The sequence below is a fragment of the Scleropages formosus genome, chromosome 22, assembly GCF_900964775.1.
Source record: "Scleropages formosus chromosome 22, fSclFor1.1, whole genome shotgun sequence".
NCBI classification, from domain to species: Eukaryota; Metazoa; Chordata; class Actinopteri; order Osteoglossiformes; family Osteoglossidae; genus Scleropages; species Scleropages formosus.
Genome location: NC_041827.1, coordinates 8014356 through 8033485, shown reverse-complemented (window position 1 = coordinate 8033485; position 19130 = coordinate 8014356). Strand labels below are relative to the sequence as shown.

The following is a 19130-nucleotide window of genomic DNA, read 5'->3' as shown; positions in this document are numbered from 1 at the left end:
AAGTACCACAACAGCATGTTATTGATCATGGGAGACATGAATGCAAAGGTCGGGGGCAATAATGCCAACTACGAGAGTTCGATGGGCAAACATGACTGTGGGGAAGTGAAAGAAAGTGGCACATGCTTAGTATATTTCTGCCTGGTGAACAACTGCATAATTGATGGTACCATCTTTCCACACAAAGACATCCACAAGCTCGCTTGGTTTTCACCTGATGGCCGCACAACCAATCAGACTGATCATATAGTGATCAATGGTAAATGGTGCGGGTCTTTACAAAACGTTGGAGTTTGTCGTGGGGCAGATGTTTACCGCCACCACCATCTAGTGAAAGCAACTATTATGCTGAAGCTACGCAAAGCTGAAGGGGAAAGTCAGCGTAGGAAACATCTTTACATTGCCAAGCTGAAATGTCCAAAGACCAACAAAGAGTTTATAGTAGAGCTGAAAAACCGCTTGGAGCTACTAGGCAATATGACTGCAGAGCCTGATATTAACGGCAGATGGGAGTCTATAAAGAACATTACACACAAAGAATGGTTAACACCGGGGACACGGCAGATGACTGAAGAGAGAAAACAACTGACGAACAAGAACACAAAGTCACACGGATTACAGCAACAGATACGGCAAGCGTACAAGAACAAAGAGAGAGAGGTGAAGAAGAGTGCCAAAAGGGATAAGAGATTGTTTGTGGAGGAATTGGCAAAAGAAGCTGAACATGCAGCTGGGCGAGGAGCAATGAGCACTGCTTATAAGATCACTAAAAAGCTCTGTGGCAGAAACACTAAACAATCTAATCTGGGGTTTGAACCCACCCCAAATTCTACAGCCCAAAAATACATCCTGGGAATGCATAAACACTGATTATCATTTATATCTATGAACGTATGTTTTCTTTCTGACCGTTTGTTAAGCGCAGATGGACAGCCATACTGTATTATAAAGTAAATAATGAAGGAAAATTGCCTTGCTCTGCTGGGTTATGATAACCAATGTAAATCACTCAAGTAATATTGTCCATTTTTAGGAATTTGGTGCCATTTTAGCATAAAGGACTGTAAGTTTTGGGGCTCAGGAAATAAAAATTTTGACAAAACTAATTACACCTTGGAGTTATGATAATTCACTTCTGAAGGGCTTTTCAAGAATGCAGTACCTTGATAAAGTCGGGAAGACTTTGCTTTGTTTAAGTCATTTGATAAACACATGCGTCACTAAAGTATTTATCTTATCATAAAGCTTATAAAATTGTAATGAACATTTCATAGGTGGTGGAGACTGGCTGAGAAAAGAAAGGAGGGTTTAGAGCTGAGCTGCTCAGATTGCGAGCACCGCAGCCCTCACCAGGATAAGACAGAAGAGGGAGACTGGGCTGCTTCTTGTTTATTAGAGTCAATGGGCTTTTATAGAATTACAATGCTAGGCTATTTCATAATTATTTACTCATGATTTAGACAGGTAGATAGTTTTACTAGAGGAATTTAGGGTAAGTACATTGCTCAAGGCTACTACACCCAGAGGTAAGACTTGAACCTGCAACTTTTGGGTTCGGCGGCAGCAGCTCTAACCACTACACTGATTTATCGCACTTAAGTTATTTACTCATACTGAATAATAATAATAAGAAGAAGAAGAATAATACTACCACCAATAATAATAATAATAATAATAATGTTACTGTTACATATGACAAATGTGTAAATACTGTATAAAGACGGATACGTAGTACTGGTGCAGCACTGCGCGCCGCTCAATGCGCCCTCTAGCGGGCACCGAGGAAGTGCAGCCTGTGCTGGACCGGGCGGGAGGGGCTTGTGGGATACTGGCGGAATGTCGAGGCGGGACTTGGAGATCCAGGTGTTGGGACGGCGCGCGGCGACGCGGCTGCCCCGTTATCAGCGCGCTGCAATAACACATCAGCGTAAACCCTCGTCGGTGTCCGCGGGCACTTGAACACCTGGCCGACCGTTCACCATTCACTTTCTGGTCGTATTGTCTTTTTTTCTCTCTCTCCAACAATTCCAAAAAAAGAGATTTGCGAGCTAGCTAGTAGTAGTAGTAGTAGTAGTAGTAGTAGTAGTAGTAGTCTAGTTTAATTACTCTGTCTGTTAGTTTTGTGCAAAGAAAAAATGAAAGTTTGGACTTGCGTCGTGTCGGTCCTCCTGGTCGCCGCGCTGGCGACGCCGGTCGCCGCGGATGACACGGAGGGGGAAGAGAGTGTCGTGGAGGAGCTCGTCGTGGAGACACTGGTGGGTTCTCTCTCTGTGCTTCCTCACATTAGCGCTCGACAGTAGTCCGGCTTTTCCACGGCTACTACGGGAGCGCGAGTGCGGGCGCGCGGCATGGACACGTAGCCAGTCCCAGTGCGTGCAGCGCGGCTCAGTCACACGGCGCGAGCCTGCGCGAGCGCGCACGTTATTCCAGCATGACTGTGTTTCTGCGCACACACTTCGACCAGCGGTCAGCGAGGAGGAAAAACGATTTACTGTTATTGTTTCCCCCGAACATCTCCATTACAGCAGTAGTAATGTTTTTTATTATAAATTAATTAATGCTCTCGTGTTTTGAAGGTGAAGCCCGAAACCTGCACCAAAACGTCCGAGATGGGAGACACGTTGGAGATCCATTATACTGTAAGAAAACGCAAAAGCTGTGCTTTAATCCATCTCTATGTAAAATTCCATGCATGTTTGAGTGCCGTGTTTTCTGTGTGTATTAATGTTTCGCGCGGTGCCCCATTCATTCACACTGACTGGGGAGAAAAGTACACACCCTGCTCGTGCCAACACGTTTCTATTGCACGACGTAAAAGGACACAAATGACTGACAGTAATTCTTTTCATAACATTTCAAATTTTTAAGAAGTTTTTTTTTTTTTATTTCAACGTGTTCAGTTTCGTACACAGTCTGGGAAAATAATAAAAATTATGACTTAGAACTTTAAGTTCTCCACTCTGACATTAAATTATTATGAATCATTATTGTAATTAATTTAGTAAATAATATTGTTTCGGGTGGTCGACATTTTATATGTCCGCTGATTGTTTAATTCGGTACTTTCAAACGTATCTATTTTAAGCAGTGAGTCAGACGGATACGTGGATCGCAAACACACACAGGCTACACACAGGCTACACACAGGCTACTACGAGTCACTTGGGCAGTTGCCCGAGAGGCGGATCAACACGTCAGCAGCGGAGGCGCTCGGTGCTCCACAGTGACACCTAGCGGACACGCAGAGCTCAGCTCTCCCACGCGGGACCTTCGCTGTCCAGCGGACCTCCGGCCTCCGACGCGCCGCTTGCTACGTTTTCTAATCGTGTTATTTATACACGCGATACCGCAGCAGCGACACATAGCAGCGGGTTTTACAACTTACTCACTGAACGACAGGGGGATGCGGTGGTGCAGCGGGTTTGACCGGGTCCTGCTCTCCAGTGGGTCTGGGGTTCGAGTCCCGCTTGGGGTGCCTTGCGATGGACTGGCGTCCCGTCCTGGGTGTGTCCCCTCCCCCTCCAACCTTGTGCCCTGCGTTGCTGCGTTAGGCTCCGCCTCCCTGTGACCCTGCTTGGGACAAGCGGTTTCAGTGTGTGACCGAATCATGTATAGGAGACACTGAGTCAAGCTGAAATATCACAAGTGTTCAATTGTTGTAAGCCTACTGTCTCCTTGTCTAGAATCATTTCTTGAGATGTAGTTTACACTGTTTTCTCCTACTCACATTTTTTTTTACCCATTTAAACAGCAGTGTAGCTTTTCTTCCGGCAGCTGGTACTATAGTGGTTAGAGCTGCTGCCTTTAGGCCCACATGTCATGAGTTCAGTTTCTACCTCCAGTAAGGTACGTACCCTAAATTACTCCAGTAAAAATTACCCAGCTGTATAAATGGGTAAATAACACTGTAAGACACTTTGGAGAAAAGTAGCAGCTAAATGAATTAATATAAATATAATGATGAAATTCAGCATAGGTACCTACCTCAAAGGTTCTGTTGCAGAAGGTGGGATTTAAACCTGAGTCCTTCAAGTGGAAAGCAGCAGCGCTAACAATCAGGCTACCTGCTAGCTGCCGTATTCTCCTATAAAACCCTATTATTTTTGTTACGTACTCTCTCAATATATATAAAACATTAAGATATTGAGATGTATAGGATCCTCAACATACATTTTACTTGTCACGTCTACACACTGCAGATATATTCATTTTCCATTTGGGCTTTCACAAACTAGTAACGAGGTGGAACGTTCGCTCAGCCTGTCACATCTGTACCTGTTCCTCATTCTCAGGGGAGACTACTGGATGGCAAAGTGATTGACTCCTCTCTGTCTCGTGACCCCCTGGTTGTAGAGTTAGGAAAAAGAACTGTCATTCCAGGTATGTGTTCCCATACACGTTGACCATCTTCTCAATAGAGCGGTCTGTAATGTTAAGAGTTTGAGCCATGTTTTTAATGAAATAATTTTAATTTTCTGTGTCACAGGACTCGAACAGAGTTTGCTTGGCGTGTGTGTGGGGTAAGTGCTGAAGGAGATCAGATGGCAAAAGACTATAGATATGTCTTCACTTAATTACTGCTGCCAGTCCAATTCAGTAAAAAGTAGTGCAAACTGACACTTTTTCCTTTTCATATTGTTATAACTTATCTACAGCTTCTGTTTCATATACAAAATAATCTGTATGTATACAGCCGTCAGTGTCATTTTCAGAACTAATTACTGAAACTTTTATAAGTATCAGCATATTTAGTTTTTATATTTCACTTTAATTTTTTGTCTTATAGACAAAAAATCAAGGCTACCATACCAGCTCACCTTGGCTATGGAAAGCGTGGCTATCCACCAACTATCCCAGGTAAAATAAATTTGTGGGCACTATAAAACATAACTGATCATGGAATAAGGACTTGCTTTGGTATACTGGATTTTGGTGCAGAGTTCTAACTCATTACATATTTAATTTTTAAATATATGTAATCAGAAAGCTAATAATTTATTCTGAAATATATTTTAAAATGAAACAATACTTGTACAATTATTATACCATAATATTTGGTATTTGTGGAAATTTTAGACTTTTAAGCAGTGTTTAAGATTGTATTATAAAGTGGCAAACGATCTGACACCACAGGTAGTAAGTCTAGCACATTGTAGAAAAAGTTAAATGAAGCGTTATCGGTCAAAAAATATGGATGCAAGTTTATGCTATAAGCTAGCTCAAATGGGAGAATTAATACAGAAAAAAAGAACATTTAAGTACTTTTCTCCCAGAGATGTGAATTAATTTTATTCTTGGCTGTTGCCACATGACCCACATGTCTAAATGTTATGCAGCCACTACCTGAACTTCCTGTATGAATGGCTCTGCATTGCCACCAGGTGATTCAGCACTGGAGTTTGAGGTGGAGGTGGTGTCCCTGACCCAACAGACCCCTTGGCAGCATCTGGTAAACGACGTATTTCCCATGTTGTGCCTCGCGTTGGTTCCCACGCTGCTTGGCCTCGTGGGGCTCTACCTCTATAAAAAGGCCAATGGCCAGCAATCCAGCAAGAAAGTCAAAGACAGGAAAAGTAAGCAGAAAAAGAAATAAAACTTTTTAATGACAATCGGAGCTTGTGTCCGTCATTGCGAAAGTCGGCACCTTGTACCTTTTTACTTATGACCTCAGGCTGGTTGACTGCGTGGACATAAAATATGTATAATTATCTGAAAGAACACAGCTGTCAAATAATTGTATTGCACAGTAAGTCTCTAGTTCATGTGTCTTAAGGGCAGAAGGGTGGGCTTGTATTGTTATAGGACCAGTGCTGTGCAGTGTAGCATAAACAATAGATTATTTGTGTTCCTTGTTCCATACAGCACTGCTGTATCCACGGTCTGATGAAAGGTAAATGTGATTATATGGTCCATCTGCAAAGTGCTGCGAATGACTGCTGTGCAGGAAGGTCAGCTCCTCATGCTTCTTCACAGCCTACAGCGTATACTGAACCACATGGGCTGCCTCAATGACAGTGGGCCACTTCCTGTGGGCCTCTGTATTGGTTGGCGAGGTGAGGGCAGGCCGGGAAACCATTAACAGGGGGTTGCGGGTATGCAGGATCCCGTCACTGACGGTGATACCGTCCAGGTACTGGCGCAGGAGAAGCCTCAGCTGCTTGTTTTCCTGGCGGAGTGCTTCCTGCTCCCGCTCTAAACACACCCTCTCTAGCAAGGCCTTGTTGTACCGCTGCCAAAAGCGCTCCAGGCCCGTGTAGTCCAGCATGGCCTGCACCAGGGAGACGGGAGAGGTGAAGGCACAAAAAAAAAGGACAGCCAGTAAAGGAAATTTAGACAAAAGGAGAGATGTGCCATTATCAGTATAATTTAAAATGACCTTTAAAATACACCACATTTTTGTCCCCAATAGTTTTTCTTTTGAAATTTGTATTTGGAAACATTCTTTATAAATACAAATATTAAATTAATGTGCTCATCATTTCATCCAAAACATGATGTCAGGTTTGGACATAAATGTCAAATTCAAATAATGCAAGGGTGCTTGTACTGTGAGGATAGTGAGGTCTCCCTTTTAAGAAATCATTTTTGGTGAGGAAGAAAGCCCCTGTGCCTCTTTAAATATTTATTACACATTTCATGATGATGGTTTCAACTGAACTGAATAAAAAAGTCACCTTTGCTTTGCCACAAAAGCAATGGAGTTTCTATTAATAAGTGTATTGCAGCATGCGGACGGGAGCACGCTACCTGGGCCAACTCCTCGCATGGAGCTTCCATGGTATTTGCTCTATCCAGACTCTGCTCCTCTGCACTCAGGGAGGAGGTGTAGAACGGCAGCACCCTCTCCTGCTCTGTCTCAAGTTTACGGCACATCTCTGACATCCGCAGCAGTTTCTCCCCCTGAGGGAGTAAGAGTTCATATTAAGAAGAGTTCATTAAAAACATAGTTATGTCTAAAATATGTGAGCCCCTCCTCCTCAACACCTGTTTGGGCCAGACTATGATAAAATCCGAGCCACATCTGCTAATGAAAAGATACTACTCTGGTATAATTATTACATCATCTTATGTACAATAACATAATATATTGCATCATACTGTATTATATTATTATATATTATCATTATTTATAGGAACCATTATTATAATTATTAGAAATATCACTTTCCAACCAAACAGCACACCTTGTGTTTTTGAGTGGGTTGCTATCTCCTCAGTAATTGCTGACTGTTTCTCTTTGGCTGACCGAGCACTGCGCACCATCCTTCCTGTCCATACCTTCTGTATGACACCCTGTAGCTTCTTAGCTGCAGCACTGCTGTGCGTGGTGAGGTTAGCCAGCTGGCTCCTCTCTCCAACACGAATGCGGCTCAGCTGGTCTTTCAGCTGCTGTACTTGAAGGGTAACCTCTTCCCTGGCTGCCCGTAGCTCCTGCGCTGCCAGCTCACTCTCTCTTTGACTGGAGTTCAGCTTTTCTCGCAAAGCCAAGACCAAGTCCTGAGGAGGGTTACGGGCACACAAACAAATATTTTCTTGAAAACCCTACAAATTGTATCGCTCAAAGGCCGAGCTAGTTAAGTGTTAAGGAGTATCTACTGAATAACAGTCGAGGTGAATGAAATGTAGATGCAGTAATAATGTCAAAGTGACATGTTAAATAAAAGGGGCAACAATGCTCCCAAGAGCACCACCATTACCTGCATCTTCTGGAGTTTCTTCATCTGGGTGTCTATCTCCTGGGCACTGCTCTGGTCTCGGGCCCGCAGCGTCTCAAAGGCAATTTGTCTGTCCGCCGTGGCCTCGTTGTAGGCCTGCAACGTCTGCTGGAACTGCCGCCACAGCTCCTCGACAGCACCCTCCAGCTGGATCCTCAGTGCATGTTTCTCCTCTATGTTCTGTGGCAAAACCAGCCACGGAAGATTTTAAGTACTGCACTCACTTACGTGACTCGACGCTTGTGCTTACTAGCAGAACATATCATTCGTACCCAGCCAGTGGACTGGACAGAGCAGATAGTATGTAGAGCGATTTCAGTTTAAAAAAATGGAGAGCCATGTTTGGCAGTTGTCTTTAGAAGAGGAATATGGTAATTGTGGCCATTTGCTGATTCAGTTCAGCATGCTAGGTTTTTGGTTTCACTTTGCTTCTACCCAGTCCCGCAAGTCAGTTGTACCCTGTTCTTGATGTCATCACGGGTGTTTTGAAAGTCCTGTTTGGCCTCATTGTCCACTTCATTGTAGTACTGCTCCACGGCAAAGCTGACATCCTCCAGATATGCACAATCTTCCTGATGCTGAGACATGATCAACTCCCTGCAAAGAAGAAAAAGTGCAAAAGTGAATTAAGTCATCCTAGTGAACAATTAATCATGAAGAATAAGGCACAGTTCCTTTTAACAGTTTGCGCAAAATGCCACTCACGCAGTCTTCTGTGTTAACAGCTTGTGCTTGTCAGGGTTGCAGCAGTATGGAGCCCATTCTGGAATCACTGAGAGCTAGGCTGGGAGTGGTATGGGACACCAGTCCATCACAGACTAGCCGCACGTGCAAACATTCACTCGCACTGTCACACTCTGGGCAATTCAGAGTCACCAATTCACCTGTGACACGTCTTTGGACTGGCAGGAAACTCATGAAGACATGGGGAGAACATGCAAACTCCATACAGACTCAGCTGAATTCAAACCTACACTCATTTTGGAACTCAGCAGACAGTGATACGTGACCACACCTGTGAAATATTGCAACCTTTTGACCTTCTGTCCTTGTTTTAAATGTGTGGACTTATTTGCAATTTCTCAGAGTACTGTTTCTGTCTCTATGTTGCTGTGACCCAGTACTGTTCATAAAAGTAATAAAAACTACAAAATAAATGGCAGTTGTAACAAGAATGCTGGCCATTCAAGTTCCACAAAGAGGCCCCTCTGTCATACCTTTTAGTAATGTATTTAATCTGAATTTCACCTGTAAAATGGCCAGTTGTATTCTGTTAACTGGTATGCAGGGGTGACGTTCGAAAAACAAGCTGACCTCTCGCTGTTAAACTCCTCGCTGAGTCCCTCAAGCTCCGTGTTCCACTGCTGCTCAAGCGAATCCAGCCTGGCCCTGTGCACCTCCAGGAGTTGGTCCATGCACTGCAGGTTAGACCGCAGCGCCTGCAACGACTGCTGTTCCGCCTCTTCCAGGTCACCTACCAGACACTGCCACACATGTGGAGAGGCAGAAGAAATCCCTGACTGGATAGTTATTCTGAGATTCATATGAACAACTACTTGTTTTCTTACATTTTTAAGGCAAAAAACTTTCATAATAATTGCAAGAACAGACAATGTGTTTTATAAATTTGGTGTATTTCTTTCATTTACGTTTACATCGCATTAGTTACACTTTTATGTATCCATCTATTTCAGGCCATCGGATACAGGGCTATGATGGTCAAGAGCCAATCCTGAGATCCAAGGACAAAAGGCAGGGTGGACCCTAGATGAGATACAAGACCACTCTAAAGCAACCTCTCACACACACAATCAGTCAAACATGCACACACTGAGGGCTAAAGACCTTTTAGGTCGACATGTTTAGGTGGGTCTGCGTCATTCACTCCCTGACCTTGATGACACTGTCCTTGCGATCCAGCACTCTCTCGAAGGTCTGGCTGAGCACGTCCACATCGCGGCGCAGCTCGTCGGTCCGAGCCTTGCGCAGCACCATCCGCCATTGCTGTGTGAGCTTGTGTAGGTTTACCCTGCTGTTCCGCTCCTCCTTCTGCAACTTGTCCTGATGGACATATAAGAGGGAGATTTATCTTCGATTTAAAGTGTTGCAGAAGGAAAACCCTGCTAAAAAAAACAGCATACTTTCCGCAAGCAGAAATGCAGCTGACTGTACGCAGGGTATACTGTAACCGCAAAATGCACATCTGAAAAAATTTCTAACATTAGGCGGAGCAAGCTTCAAATAAGAAGTTCTTTATTATAAGCCTGCTGTGAAAATCCAAAAGTGTTAATGTATTTACACTTATGTACCAACCTATATTCCATACATAACATGTTTGCCAGCAATATTGTTCTGCTCACACAAATCATTTGACTGTTTCTCAGACTGAACTCTCAAATCTGAGACAGAATGGAATACCTTGAGAAACTGGGTGAGCATGTCTTCCTTCTGTTTTGCTGCATCACCCTCTGCCAAGGCCCTTTGCTGCATGAAGAGCAGCCTCTCCTCCTCAGTCATCCCTGCCAGCTTCCCGCCGGGCCCCTTCTTTCCCTTGGGCATGTCGTCGAGAGTAGATGCTCCCTTCTCTCTCCCGTTACTGTATCTGAAGGTCATAAATTCATTAAGGTTTTACTTCCACATAAATGATTTAATTTCTAAAATATTCATTAATCCATCCACAAACCAACCAACGTACAATAACGACAATACATCACTTCGCCTGTATTTTGAAACACGCGATATCTGAATGCTGTGTCGGTAACCTTTCCCAAATCACTGATTTGTGAGCACAAATCACGATTTTTTCACAATTTCTCTTGTGAAACAGAATAGAAGTCCTGGCAGGCTGTTCCAAACATGTGCACATGATCACACAACTACAGTTAGAGTAAGGTAAAAGTTAGCTTCCCTCTCATGTTCTTAACATGCTATCTGAAAGAATCAGGTCGATGCTGAAACTTTCTTACCAAGCGCAAGAAAGGGCTTCACATCATCTAACACAGTCCGACACCATCGGGTCTCTTCGGCTGAGTTTACATCTCGTCTCCTAGCAACCGCCGTTGAGTTACTCAGGAGCCTCTGCGGCAGTCGGCGACACCAGGCGGACCCAGTGCTAAACGTTAGCTTTTCTGAGAGTCGGTTTCACTTTTTAATTCATTCGTTAACGTTAAACGTTAGCTTTCCCGGGGTCGGTTTCACTTTTTAATTCATTCGTCTCCTCGAGTCATACGCGCGCCGCGAGACTTCATTTTCTGAGCGTAAGCCTTAGTTTTGTAGCACACGAAATTCCGATAACAGAACACAAAATGAGAATGTAGATTGGGGTCTGTGTTGTTCAAAGTTTGGCATGCTTGTTTTTTTTCTGAGTGTACAGTGCTTTGCTTTGTATATTTAAAAACTTTAAACCGCGTCGCCGCATCATAACCCGCCCTTCGTCTCAAGTGTTTCTATGGTTCAACATCACCAGTGAAGCACTATGGGATACCCTTGGGGAGAAGTAATCCCTCCGCAACAAAATAGTTCCTATCCCTAGATTTACAGTAACACAGCGATTAAAGATGTCACTACCAAATATATAAAATAGCGTATGTTCACAATAAAATGCCATGAAATGTATATTCACAACTATTTGTGTAATTTAAGACAATTTTTTTCGGCGGAAGAATAGCAGTATAAAAACGGCGGTACTGCGGCTACCGGTCCTCTTTCTAACCTCCCGTTCAAGATGGTGAGTGTGAGAGAGACCCGTGAAGGAGTAGAATGAGACTTTTTATGGATTTCATCGAACACAACTATATAGTTTTCTGCCCTCTGACAAACGAAAGAGGGGCAAAAATCGAATAGTTGTGAAAATGTGGCTGGAATATAAAACGGCAACATGTGATTGTATCTACCATAAACAAAGGAGAACGAACGGGATGAGACGAGAGAGCGCGTGGAGATCCGCTTTTAGGCCTAATCGTGTGTCCCAATTAGTTACTCATCTTTTATTTCTCTAAATGTAAAGTCTCATTGTTTTGAATTGATAAATAAGTGGTTTATGCTTCGTAATCTGTGAATCAGTTTTTTTTTTTTTTTTTTTTTTTTTTTTTTTTTTCCTTTTTACCTGATTTTGCTGCTGCTTGCTACTGTCGTGTAATGCCGGGCGGTACCGGTACGTCTTCACAAAATAAAATGACATGTTGAATTCATTCATGTCCTCAGTTTATGTTGTTAGTTTTTTTTTTTTTTTTTTTTTTATTTAGTCTTTTATTTTGTTAAAGCCAGCTACCTCGCTGCAGTTAGTTACACTGTGTACGTGTTCCGTGGCTTCTCTCACTAGACGAAGAAAAGAAGGAACAACGGGCGCGCGAAGAAGGGCCGCGGGCACGTGCAGCCCATCCGCTGCACCAACTGTGCCCGCTGTGTCCCCAAGGATAAGGCCATCAAGAAGTTCGTCATCAGGAACATCGTGGAGGCGGCGGCCGTTAGGGACATCTCTGAAGCCAGCGTGTTCGACTGTGAGTCTCTACCTACATGCATTTGATTTATTAGGCGATGTACATCTCGGAGAAAAAAATACAGTGAGTGCATTACATCAACAAGACGAGAGATCTGCATGCAGACACACGTGACGTGAGCCTGAACCTGTCATGCTGTTGTCCAGTGCCACTTAGTGATGTGGCCCAACTGAACCCCAATGACTTTTCCTATCATATAAACCAGACCATGTCCTGCACCTCCTAGTGAGTCACTGTGTCTTAGCTTGGACAAACAGACCACCAGGCTTGATGTCCTTCCTACATGCTGTGCAACGAACACAATCCAGCTTTGAATAATGCAGTAAAGTTTTAGGGATTTACAATGGTTATGTTTCCAGCATAGACCAGTACTTGCTACTCTAACCAGTGGCAAGATGAAGGTCCGAGGAAATTGTTGGCCATGATAATGCTTGAATGTTAAGGTGGTCCTATGATTGACTGAGCTGGTACCCGAAAGATTAGATTACTCTTAGGAAGGACTCTTTGGTTGTTCCCGTGTGAGAAGCTGGCATTGACTTTGCAAAATGTGTTAGCTCTGGTTATACATGTTGGTTTATGTTTCTTTCCTATTTGTTTGTATGCAGCATATGTGTTGCCCAAGCTCTATGTGAAGCTCCATTACTGTGTAAGCTGTGCCATCCACAGCAAGGTGGTAAGGAACCGTTCCCGTGAGGCACGGAAGGACCGCACACCACCACCTCGCTTCAGACCTAGTGTGAGTTTGCTATCTCCCTACATAATTGTTGGTGAACATAGTGGGGTACTTAAGATTGTTGCTGTAGGTTAACGTTACCTGAGTACAAGATGGAGAATAAATTGGTTTATATTCAGTTTTTTATAAGCATGTCACAGTATGGGCATAGGCCAGCTTGTTTGGGGAGGGATCAAACTTTACTGTCAGATGTATTTATAAAGATTGTAATTTTTGCTGAAAATTGTGTCAGTGATCATAGTGACTTAAAACATTATTTGAGTTAGTTTTTCCTTCTGACCTTTTTTTTTTTTTTTTTTTTTTTACAGGGTGGTGCCCCAAGACCTCCTCCCAAACCCATGTGATCCTAACATGGAAGATTCTGTACATTTTTCATGAAATTTGAAAAATAAATGATTGATATTAATGTGTTTTGTATGATTTACTAGCCTATCTATTTCATAACTGATATTTTCAAGGCTTTACACTTGCATCTTAAAACTTGGAAGAGTGCCTGTGGTAAAGGAAGTGCTTACAGTGGGGTTTTCCTGTACAATAGAGCAGCAGCAGGTTCCTGTAAAGGTTACAGTTGTTACCATGCAATTGGAAAGTTCTTTGTATTCCTGCTGCTGCTGTAACGCTTTAGCTCAATGCACTTGTCATGAATTCCTCTAAAAATGGGCCTGCTGTATACATCTAAAAAGCAGATTACTACAGCAATACTATAAGTCACTTTGGGGGGAAAATGTCATCTAAATTCTGGTTTGAAACTCATCCATTTGTAACATTTGATTTCAAATATGTCTATTTGGACAATACCTGTTAAAAGTACCTGCCTGCGTAAATGGGTCAGATATAAGTAGCTTAATATACAAATGTATCATTCTTCTGCATTGCAGAAAAGTGTTAGCTAACAATATAAAATTATAATTTGTAAAATTAACACCAAAAAATTTCTATCTGGAAAAAGGTTTATCCCATTCAAACTTACATTTCAGCAGTGCTGTTCTCATGAAATGTGCATGTGTGATTAAGAACATTGGTATTTTAAGTAGTTTTAGTCTGACTAAATGTTGTTACACTTCTTCCCTGTTTTTACTTTCTGGTGCAGGTGATTTGCTTAAAAACAACAATCACAACTTTGTCTCTGAACACAGTTGACTGCTGTTAGCTTGCAGCTGCTGTTTTGTGAAGTTCCCCCCCAGCACTTTGGCATATGCATCATTTAACAACTTATTGAAAAGGCACCAAAATAGTAAAGTTCATTGTATTTATTTGGAATAGACCTTCTGCCAATACAGTACAAAACTTACAGTAGTTTCTCCATTACACAAATATATCTAATTACAGTATTGTACATATACAAAGGCTTTGCAGTAGTTTTTTTTTTTTTCTTTAAAGCGATCCATACCATTCACAGAAGGAAGGTGGGGGTAAGAAACTTTCAATTAATTTTAATAGCATAACACAAATTTACTTAGCAATACTGAACGAGAGAGAAATGTGGAGGAAAACAAACCACAAAAATGTAAATAGGGTATAGGATATATTGCACTTTGGAATTGTGTACATCAGTAACAAAATAATATCTTCTGTACAAGGTGGTCTCAAAAGGGCAATATAAAGTCTGATTCTGACTTCAGTTTCAAAAGCTACACTGCAAATGAAAAATTAAAAAATGTCTATTGTGCAACCAATCCCATTACCACATGCTTGGTTATTCGCTATCCAGTGTTCAGTACAATGAGCATCACATTGTGTTCTCATAACATTTAGAGCTGTAGCCAGTCCGCCACATTTTTGGGGGAAACCGACAGGGAAATTTCAAAGAACACTCATCAAGACAGAACCCCAGCAGAGCACATCGGCGCTTGCGCTCTTCTGTCCGCGACTGGATTGTGTACGGTCCAGAGCTCGGCTCGCTACACAGTAGAGAAAGCCTCCTGCACTATGGATCTGCTTGCATAAAACGCCACTAATCGCACAGCCAAAAGCGAAGCCCCCAGCTGTGGTAGTCAGTGCAATATATTCAACCGTCTCATAAAAACTTCCTAAAACAGCTTGTACAAATGAGAGACTTGATTTTTACAGATTTAACTCTTTTTTTAAAATAATTGTCATTTCAAAGTGGGTTAGCCCTAACATCACTCAATAAATCATACTGTTACAGAGAAATAAGAGAGACTGGAATTTCAGCCCTGGAATCATAAATGTTTGCAGCTCAATACAATGCAATTGGATGCACATGTATACTTCTCTAAATAGTCGTACTTCACTCAAAAATCTCCGCTCCTTACACCACACATCCACAAATGAGAAACCTCTCATACTGACATGCATCTCAGGGAAACTTCTCTGTCACATTTTTGTGAACGTGCATTTACGGTTCTACTTTTGTCAGTTTCTACTTTTACGCTGAATTTTGTCATTTTCGAAACAGAAACATCTACATCAAACTAAAGGGTTTCCTATGGAAAAAATAGTAGCCCTTTTTAAATTGGATCTGAGCTTGCTGAAGAACAGTCCAGTTACCCATGTTTTCTGTAACAAAGGTTTTGTTTTTTTTTTTTTTTTTTTTTTTTTAAGGGGGGAAGGGGTGTGGAAATAACACTTTCTTTTTATCAGTGGTCCACTTACACAGTTTAATTTGCTGCAGCGGCACATAGCCTGCCGAAGTATAATATTCAACATATTGTGTGTGATCTGCATAATGTAATAATCTTTGCAGAAACAAAAAGCTGTTTTTTGGCAGGTTAAATGTGCCCGGCCTACAAGTACAATTATGCATACATATGTTCCAAACACGTGGCAGGCATATTGCAAACTAATGGAAGGACCTTTAAAATAGCCCCAGATCCTTTTCCTCCCCTAAGTAGATGTCTTCTCAGGTAAAATCTGGACAAAAAAAAATGATACAAGCCTTATCACATTATGTGTTTAGCCTGCTATGTGAAAGACAGGTTTCCACTGAGGTAGAAGCAAGATTAGCCACTTGGGTAACTAATGTTGGGTTTGAGATTCTGCATTTCGGAGACTGGGACACATTTAGGCTAAATCAGACACTATACCCAAGTCATCCCACTACAAGGACGCCCTCAATCTTTGGCAGTTCTGTGCAGTTACCGTGTGCCATTTGGTTTAGCCGGGGACAGTCCGTCCATTGTTTGACGGTATCGGAACTGAGCATATCTACAGGCACATGTCTGGACACCAGCGAGAATCGCGAGGACGAAACACGATCGGAAACGCCACTGGAACAACAGGGGGAAAATCATGCACGTTCACCTAGCTCTGTGTAACAGTAAAGGTCTGGAGCAGCAGAGCGAGGGCTGTAAAGCACACATGATGTACCTGGACTACGATCACATTATCCACATGAACAGTCATGATGCACCTCGTTATCCGCACGTTCTTTACAGGAAGCGGGAGCCAGTATTTTGCGAAGTATTACCACGCTATCCAGCCAGCTGTTAAGCGACACCAAGTTTCCACATAGGAGGTACAAGCAGCATTTCTCGCGAGTTGCCAATCCATGATTTGGGGACTGCTTTTTTCATTTCAGCTATCTTTAATCAATACGGTAATAACACAATCGGGTATTAAAAACCCATCTAAGGCCAAGGCACAATAGCACCGTTGTATTAAAACAGAAACGCTGTACGCCAATGTCCAGTACCTATGCATGACGCTGTAAATTTGAAGAAAAGTTTTTGAATGAGCCCTTTCTGTGTTTTAGGTGAAATCGCTGACTTGCACAATTCCTACAAATTTCTCTCCACCTCGCCAGTCTTCACTACACAGTTTTCACTTCATTTCCACGATGATTTTGCACAGTAGTTGGACCTTCAACTGAAAATACATTTATTTTAGGACAGGTATTGTAATTGTAAGTAGTTTGATGCTGCTGCTGCTTCTTATCACATAACTGAATTCACCAAGAATTCTCTTTGGGAAATGGGATGATATTTAGCCCAGTAACAATAAGCCCAAAAGATGTACCATGGCTATCCTACGGATAAAATAACACAAAAAAATAATCAGTTTCTGCCGTGTTACCAAATGTTTTAAAATCTGAAAACACGTGAAATACAACTATAAAATGGAGTTACAAGAAGTCTGACCACGGCAGAACGTCGCCATCTGCAGAAAGCAAGAGCACAGCTGATATCTCCCAAAAACCCAAAGGAACACATTTTCCATACATATGAGGCATTTCTTATTTGAGGTAAAGAGTTTTTCAAAAAAAAAAAAACATGAAAATTAACACCTCTCCACTCGTTCCATTAGGAATCTCACTTTTGTACTTACGTCTCTTTTAGGTGCTGAACGACAACGCTCGACCTCTAGGACACATGTCCTTCAAGGAGGAAAGTCTTTGCAACAATTCATACAGAAATGGGTTACACTGAAATCATTTGCTGCTCAGGATACATCCTGACTATTTACCTCATCCCCTGCATGTACCCTATTTTAAAAACCTTGCAAATTGAAAACATAAAAATAGACCCACATCTTGCGCCTTTGCTCACAAAGTCATATATAACTTATCATTTATCAATAAATTCTTATAGCTTCCAACAGAAGGGCTTTGTTTTTTTTTTCAGTTTGTCTGTTGCTGATTTATTTGTCTCATTTATTTTAAGATTATGCAACCTTATCTGAGGGATACTGGATATAATTAATCTCCATAGGATGATTATCATAACAAAAAAAAAAAAATCATAAGAATAATTTGCTCAGTGACGAAGAGGGTCTCACATACTGTGAAGGACACCAATATCCCAAAGAGCAGGTTTGGCAAGCAGCTGACCACGTCGACAAAGGCAAACGCACAAATAAAAACACACCCTCATCCGCACACACTCTTCAGCGTGACGGTGTAGCAGCTGGTTCATATCAATGCAAAGCATAGTCTTTGATATGTTTTCAAAAATGTTTCTCAAATTTTCTGACATTTCCTTGTCTTTGTCCTGCTGTTGACAAGACGACTTCAAAACGAGCCGCGCATCACGTTTCTTCTACGGACGCGGCCCGTTGCGTTGCAACACGCGTCTGTTTGGATCCTGCTCACTTTGGAGGAAACTCCTTTGCATTGAAACCAGCACAGCTCTCTCAAAAAGGGACGGATTGGGTTAGAAACTATATGAGATCTTTGCTTGGTTTTATTCCTCAAAGTATGGGGAGCGATAGAGCAACAGAAAAACAAAGAATGACGCAAAAGAGCTTCAACGCAATGGCAGTGTGCCTCTTCGTTACATGATGCGGGACATCAACCGACACTTAAGGATTTTTAACAAAAAAAACAAACAAAAAAAAAAAAAACACGTTTTCTCACGAGCGAATCAAGGCTGCGTCATGACTTGTCAATATTTTGCCTTTGCAATACTACACGAAACACAAGTGTAGCACACGCGTTTCATTTCCAGAAAGGTCCACGGAGCCCCGCGCTTCCCACAGCAGGATGCCCACAAACCCACAGTAGTTCTGTTATCTTACACCCCCACTGCAAAACTCCGTCACATAAAAACACATCCACACAAACACAAAATTGGAAAGTGCAATAATCCACAGAGGTAACCCCCCAATTCCCTCAAAATACGCCGCTTGAGATGGGCTCGTCCGTCTGATCTGCACCAGCGCTTCACTAAAGTCTTCAGAAGACACCCCTCTATTCCACCTCTGAGTTATCATTTCTCTGCTACCGGGTGAACCACCTAGGGACCCCCAGGGATTGCGTACGGCCCAAACGTCGAAAATAACTGGGAATATCGAGCAGGATTTTTTTTTTTCTTTTTACATCTACGAGAGAAATTTGTCATTATTATTCTTTCGTCTTTCAAAAGCAGCTTTAAAAAGAATAAAATGAACTACTTTCATTTCCATCTAAATAATCTATATATAAGTATAAAAGATTTAATTTATTTTTTTTGGTGTACTTCAGCATCTGAAAATAGGAGAGAACCTCCGCTGTTCCGAAAGCACTGTAAAGACCAATTTTAAATGTCAGAAAAGAAATACACGTTTTGGTTATTCTTAATTTGCTGGGTGTTTTTAAGCGAATGATCCAGATCCCTTCGGAAAATGGCCGAAGGGACATTAATTTTCAATACACGCAAAGATGAAATATTTGCAGTTCACTTTCACGTGGCGTGAAGCGACTATTTTGGGTCTTTCTACAGAACACAACTTGAATAAAGTTTTATT

The 19130-nt window shown here is 42.1% G+C and overlaps 3 protein-coding genes across 4 annotated transcripts; 2 read left to right on the top strand and 1 right to left on the bottom strand.

Annotated features, from left to right (window-relative positions):
- Positions 1 to 2071: 2071 nt before the first annotated feature.
- On the top strand, positions 2072 to 5596 carry fkbp11 (FKBP prolyl isomerase 11). Of its 2 annotated transcripts, none has more exons than XM_018725981.2 (6): positions 2072 to 2255; positions 2577 to 2639; positions 4293 to 4380; positions 4487 to 4520; positions 4787 to 4857; positions 5382 to 5596. In XM_018725981.2, exons 1-6 carry the CDS (start codon positions 2136 to 2138, stop codon positions 5591 to 5593), a joined length of 588 nt encoding a protein of 195 aa, XP_018581497.1. In that variant the 5' UTR covers positions 2072 to 2135; the 3' UTR covers positions 5594 to 5596. The 2 variants fall into 2 exon arrangements, with proteins under 2 accessions (XP_018581497.1, XP_018581498.1); XM_018725982.2 differs by lacking the exon at positions 2072 to 2255 and adding an exon at positions 2264 to 2466.
- An 80-nt stretch (positions 5597 to 5676) lies between these two features.
- On the bottom strand, positions 5677 to 10751 carry drc2 (dynein regulatory complex subunit 2). Its single transcript, XM_018725543.2, has 9 exons — positions 10682 to 10751; positions 10134 to 10317; positions 9609 to 9776; positions 9030 to 9199; positions 8174 to 8312; positions 7698 to 7895; positions 7279 to 7497; positions 6748 to 6900; positions 5677 to 6268 (listed from the first exon to the last, which is right to left on the bottom strand). The coding sequence occupies exons 2-9, from the start codon at positions 10272 to 10274 to the stop codon at positions 5975 to 5977; spliced, it is 1482 nt and encodes a 493-aa protein (XP_018581059.2). The 5' UTR covers positions 10275 to 10317; positions 10682 to 10751; the 3' UTR covers positions 5677 to 5974.
- A 632-nt stretch (positions 10752 to 11383) lies between these two features.
- LOC108918330 (40S ribosomal protein S26-like) lies at positions 11384 to 13353 on the top strand. Its single transcript, XM_018725459.2, has 4 exons — positions 11384 to 11442; positions 12037 to 12214; positions 12820 to 12950; positions 13256 to 13353. Exons 1-4 carry the CDS (start codon positions 11440 to 11442, stop codon positions 13289 to 13291), a joined length of 348 nt encoding a protein of 115 aa, XP_018580975.1. The 5' UTR covers positions 11384 to 11439; the 3' UTR covers positions 13292 to 13353.
- The last annotated feature ends 5777 nt before the right edge of the window (positions 13354 to 19130 follow it).

Excerpts from the sequence above, each read along its gene's own strand:
- fkbp11 (XM_018725981.2), top strand. The coding sequence starts at position 2,136 with ATGAAAGTTTGGACTTGCGTCGTGTCGGTCCTCCTGGTCGCCGCGCTG. Across the intron at positions 2,256-2,576 it reads AGCTCGTCGTGGAGACACTG|GTGAAGCCCGAAACCTGCAC; the intron begins GTGGGTTCTCTC and ends CGTGTTTTGAAG. Across the intron at positions 4,858-5,381 it reads CTATCCACCAACTATCCCAG|GTGATTCAGCACTGGAGTTT; the intron begins GTAAAATAAATT and ends CATTGCCACCAG.
- drc2 (XM_018725543.2), bottom strand. The coding sequence starts at position 10,274 with ATGCCCAAGGGAAAGAAGGGGCCCGGCGGGAAGCTGGCAGGGATGACT. Across the intron at positions 9,200-9,608 it reads GCAAGGACAGTGTCATCAAG|TGTCTGGTAGGTGACCTGGA; the intron begins GTCAGGGAGTGA and ends CATGTGTGGCAG. Across the intron at positions 8,313-9,029 it reads GAGGAGTTTAACAGCGAGAG|GGAGTTGATCATGTCTCAGC; the intron begins GTCAGCTTGTTT and ends TCTTCTTTGCAG.
- LOC108918330 (XM_018725459.2), top strand. Across the intron at positions 12,215-12,819 it reads TGAAGCCAGCGTGTTCGACT|CATATGTGTTGCCCAAGCTC; the intron begins GTGAGTCTCTAC and ends GTTTGTATGCAG. Across the intron at positions 12,951-13,255 it reads CACCTCGCTTCAGACCTAGT|GGTGGTGCCCCAAGACCTCC; the intron begins GTGAGTTTGCTA and ends TTTTTTTTACAG.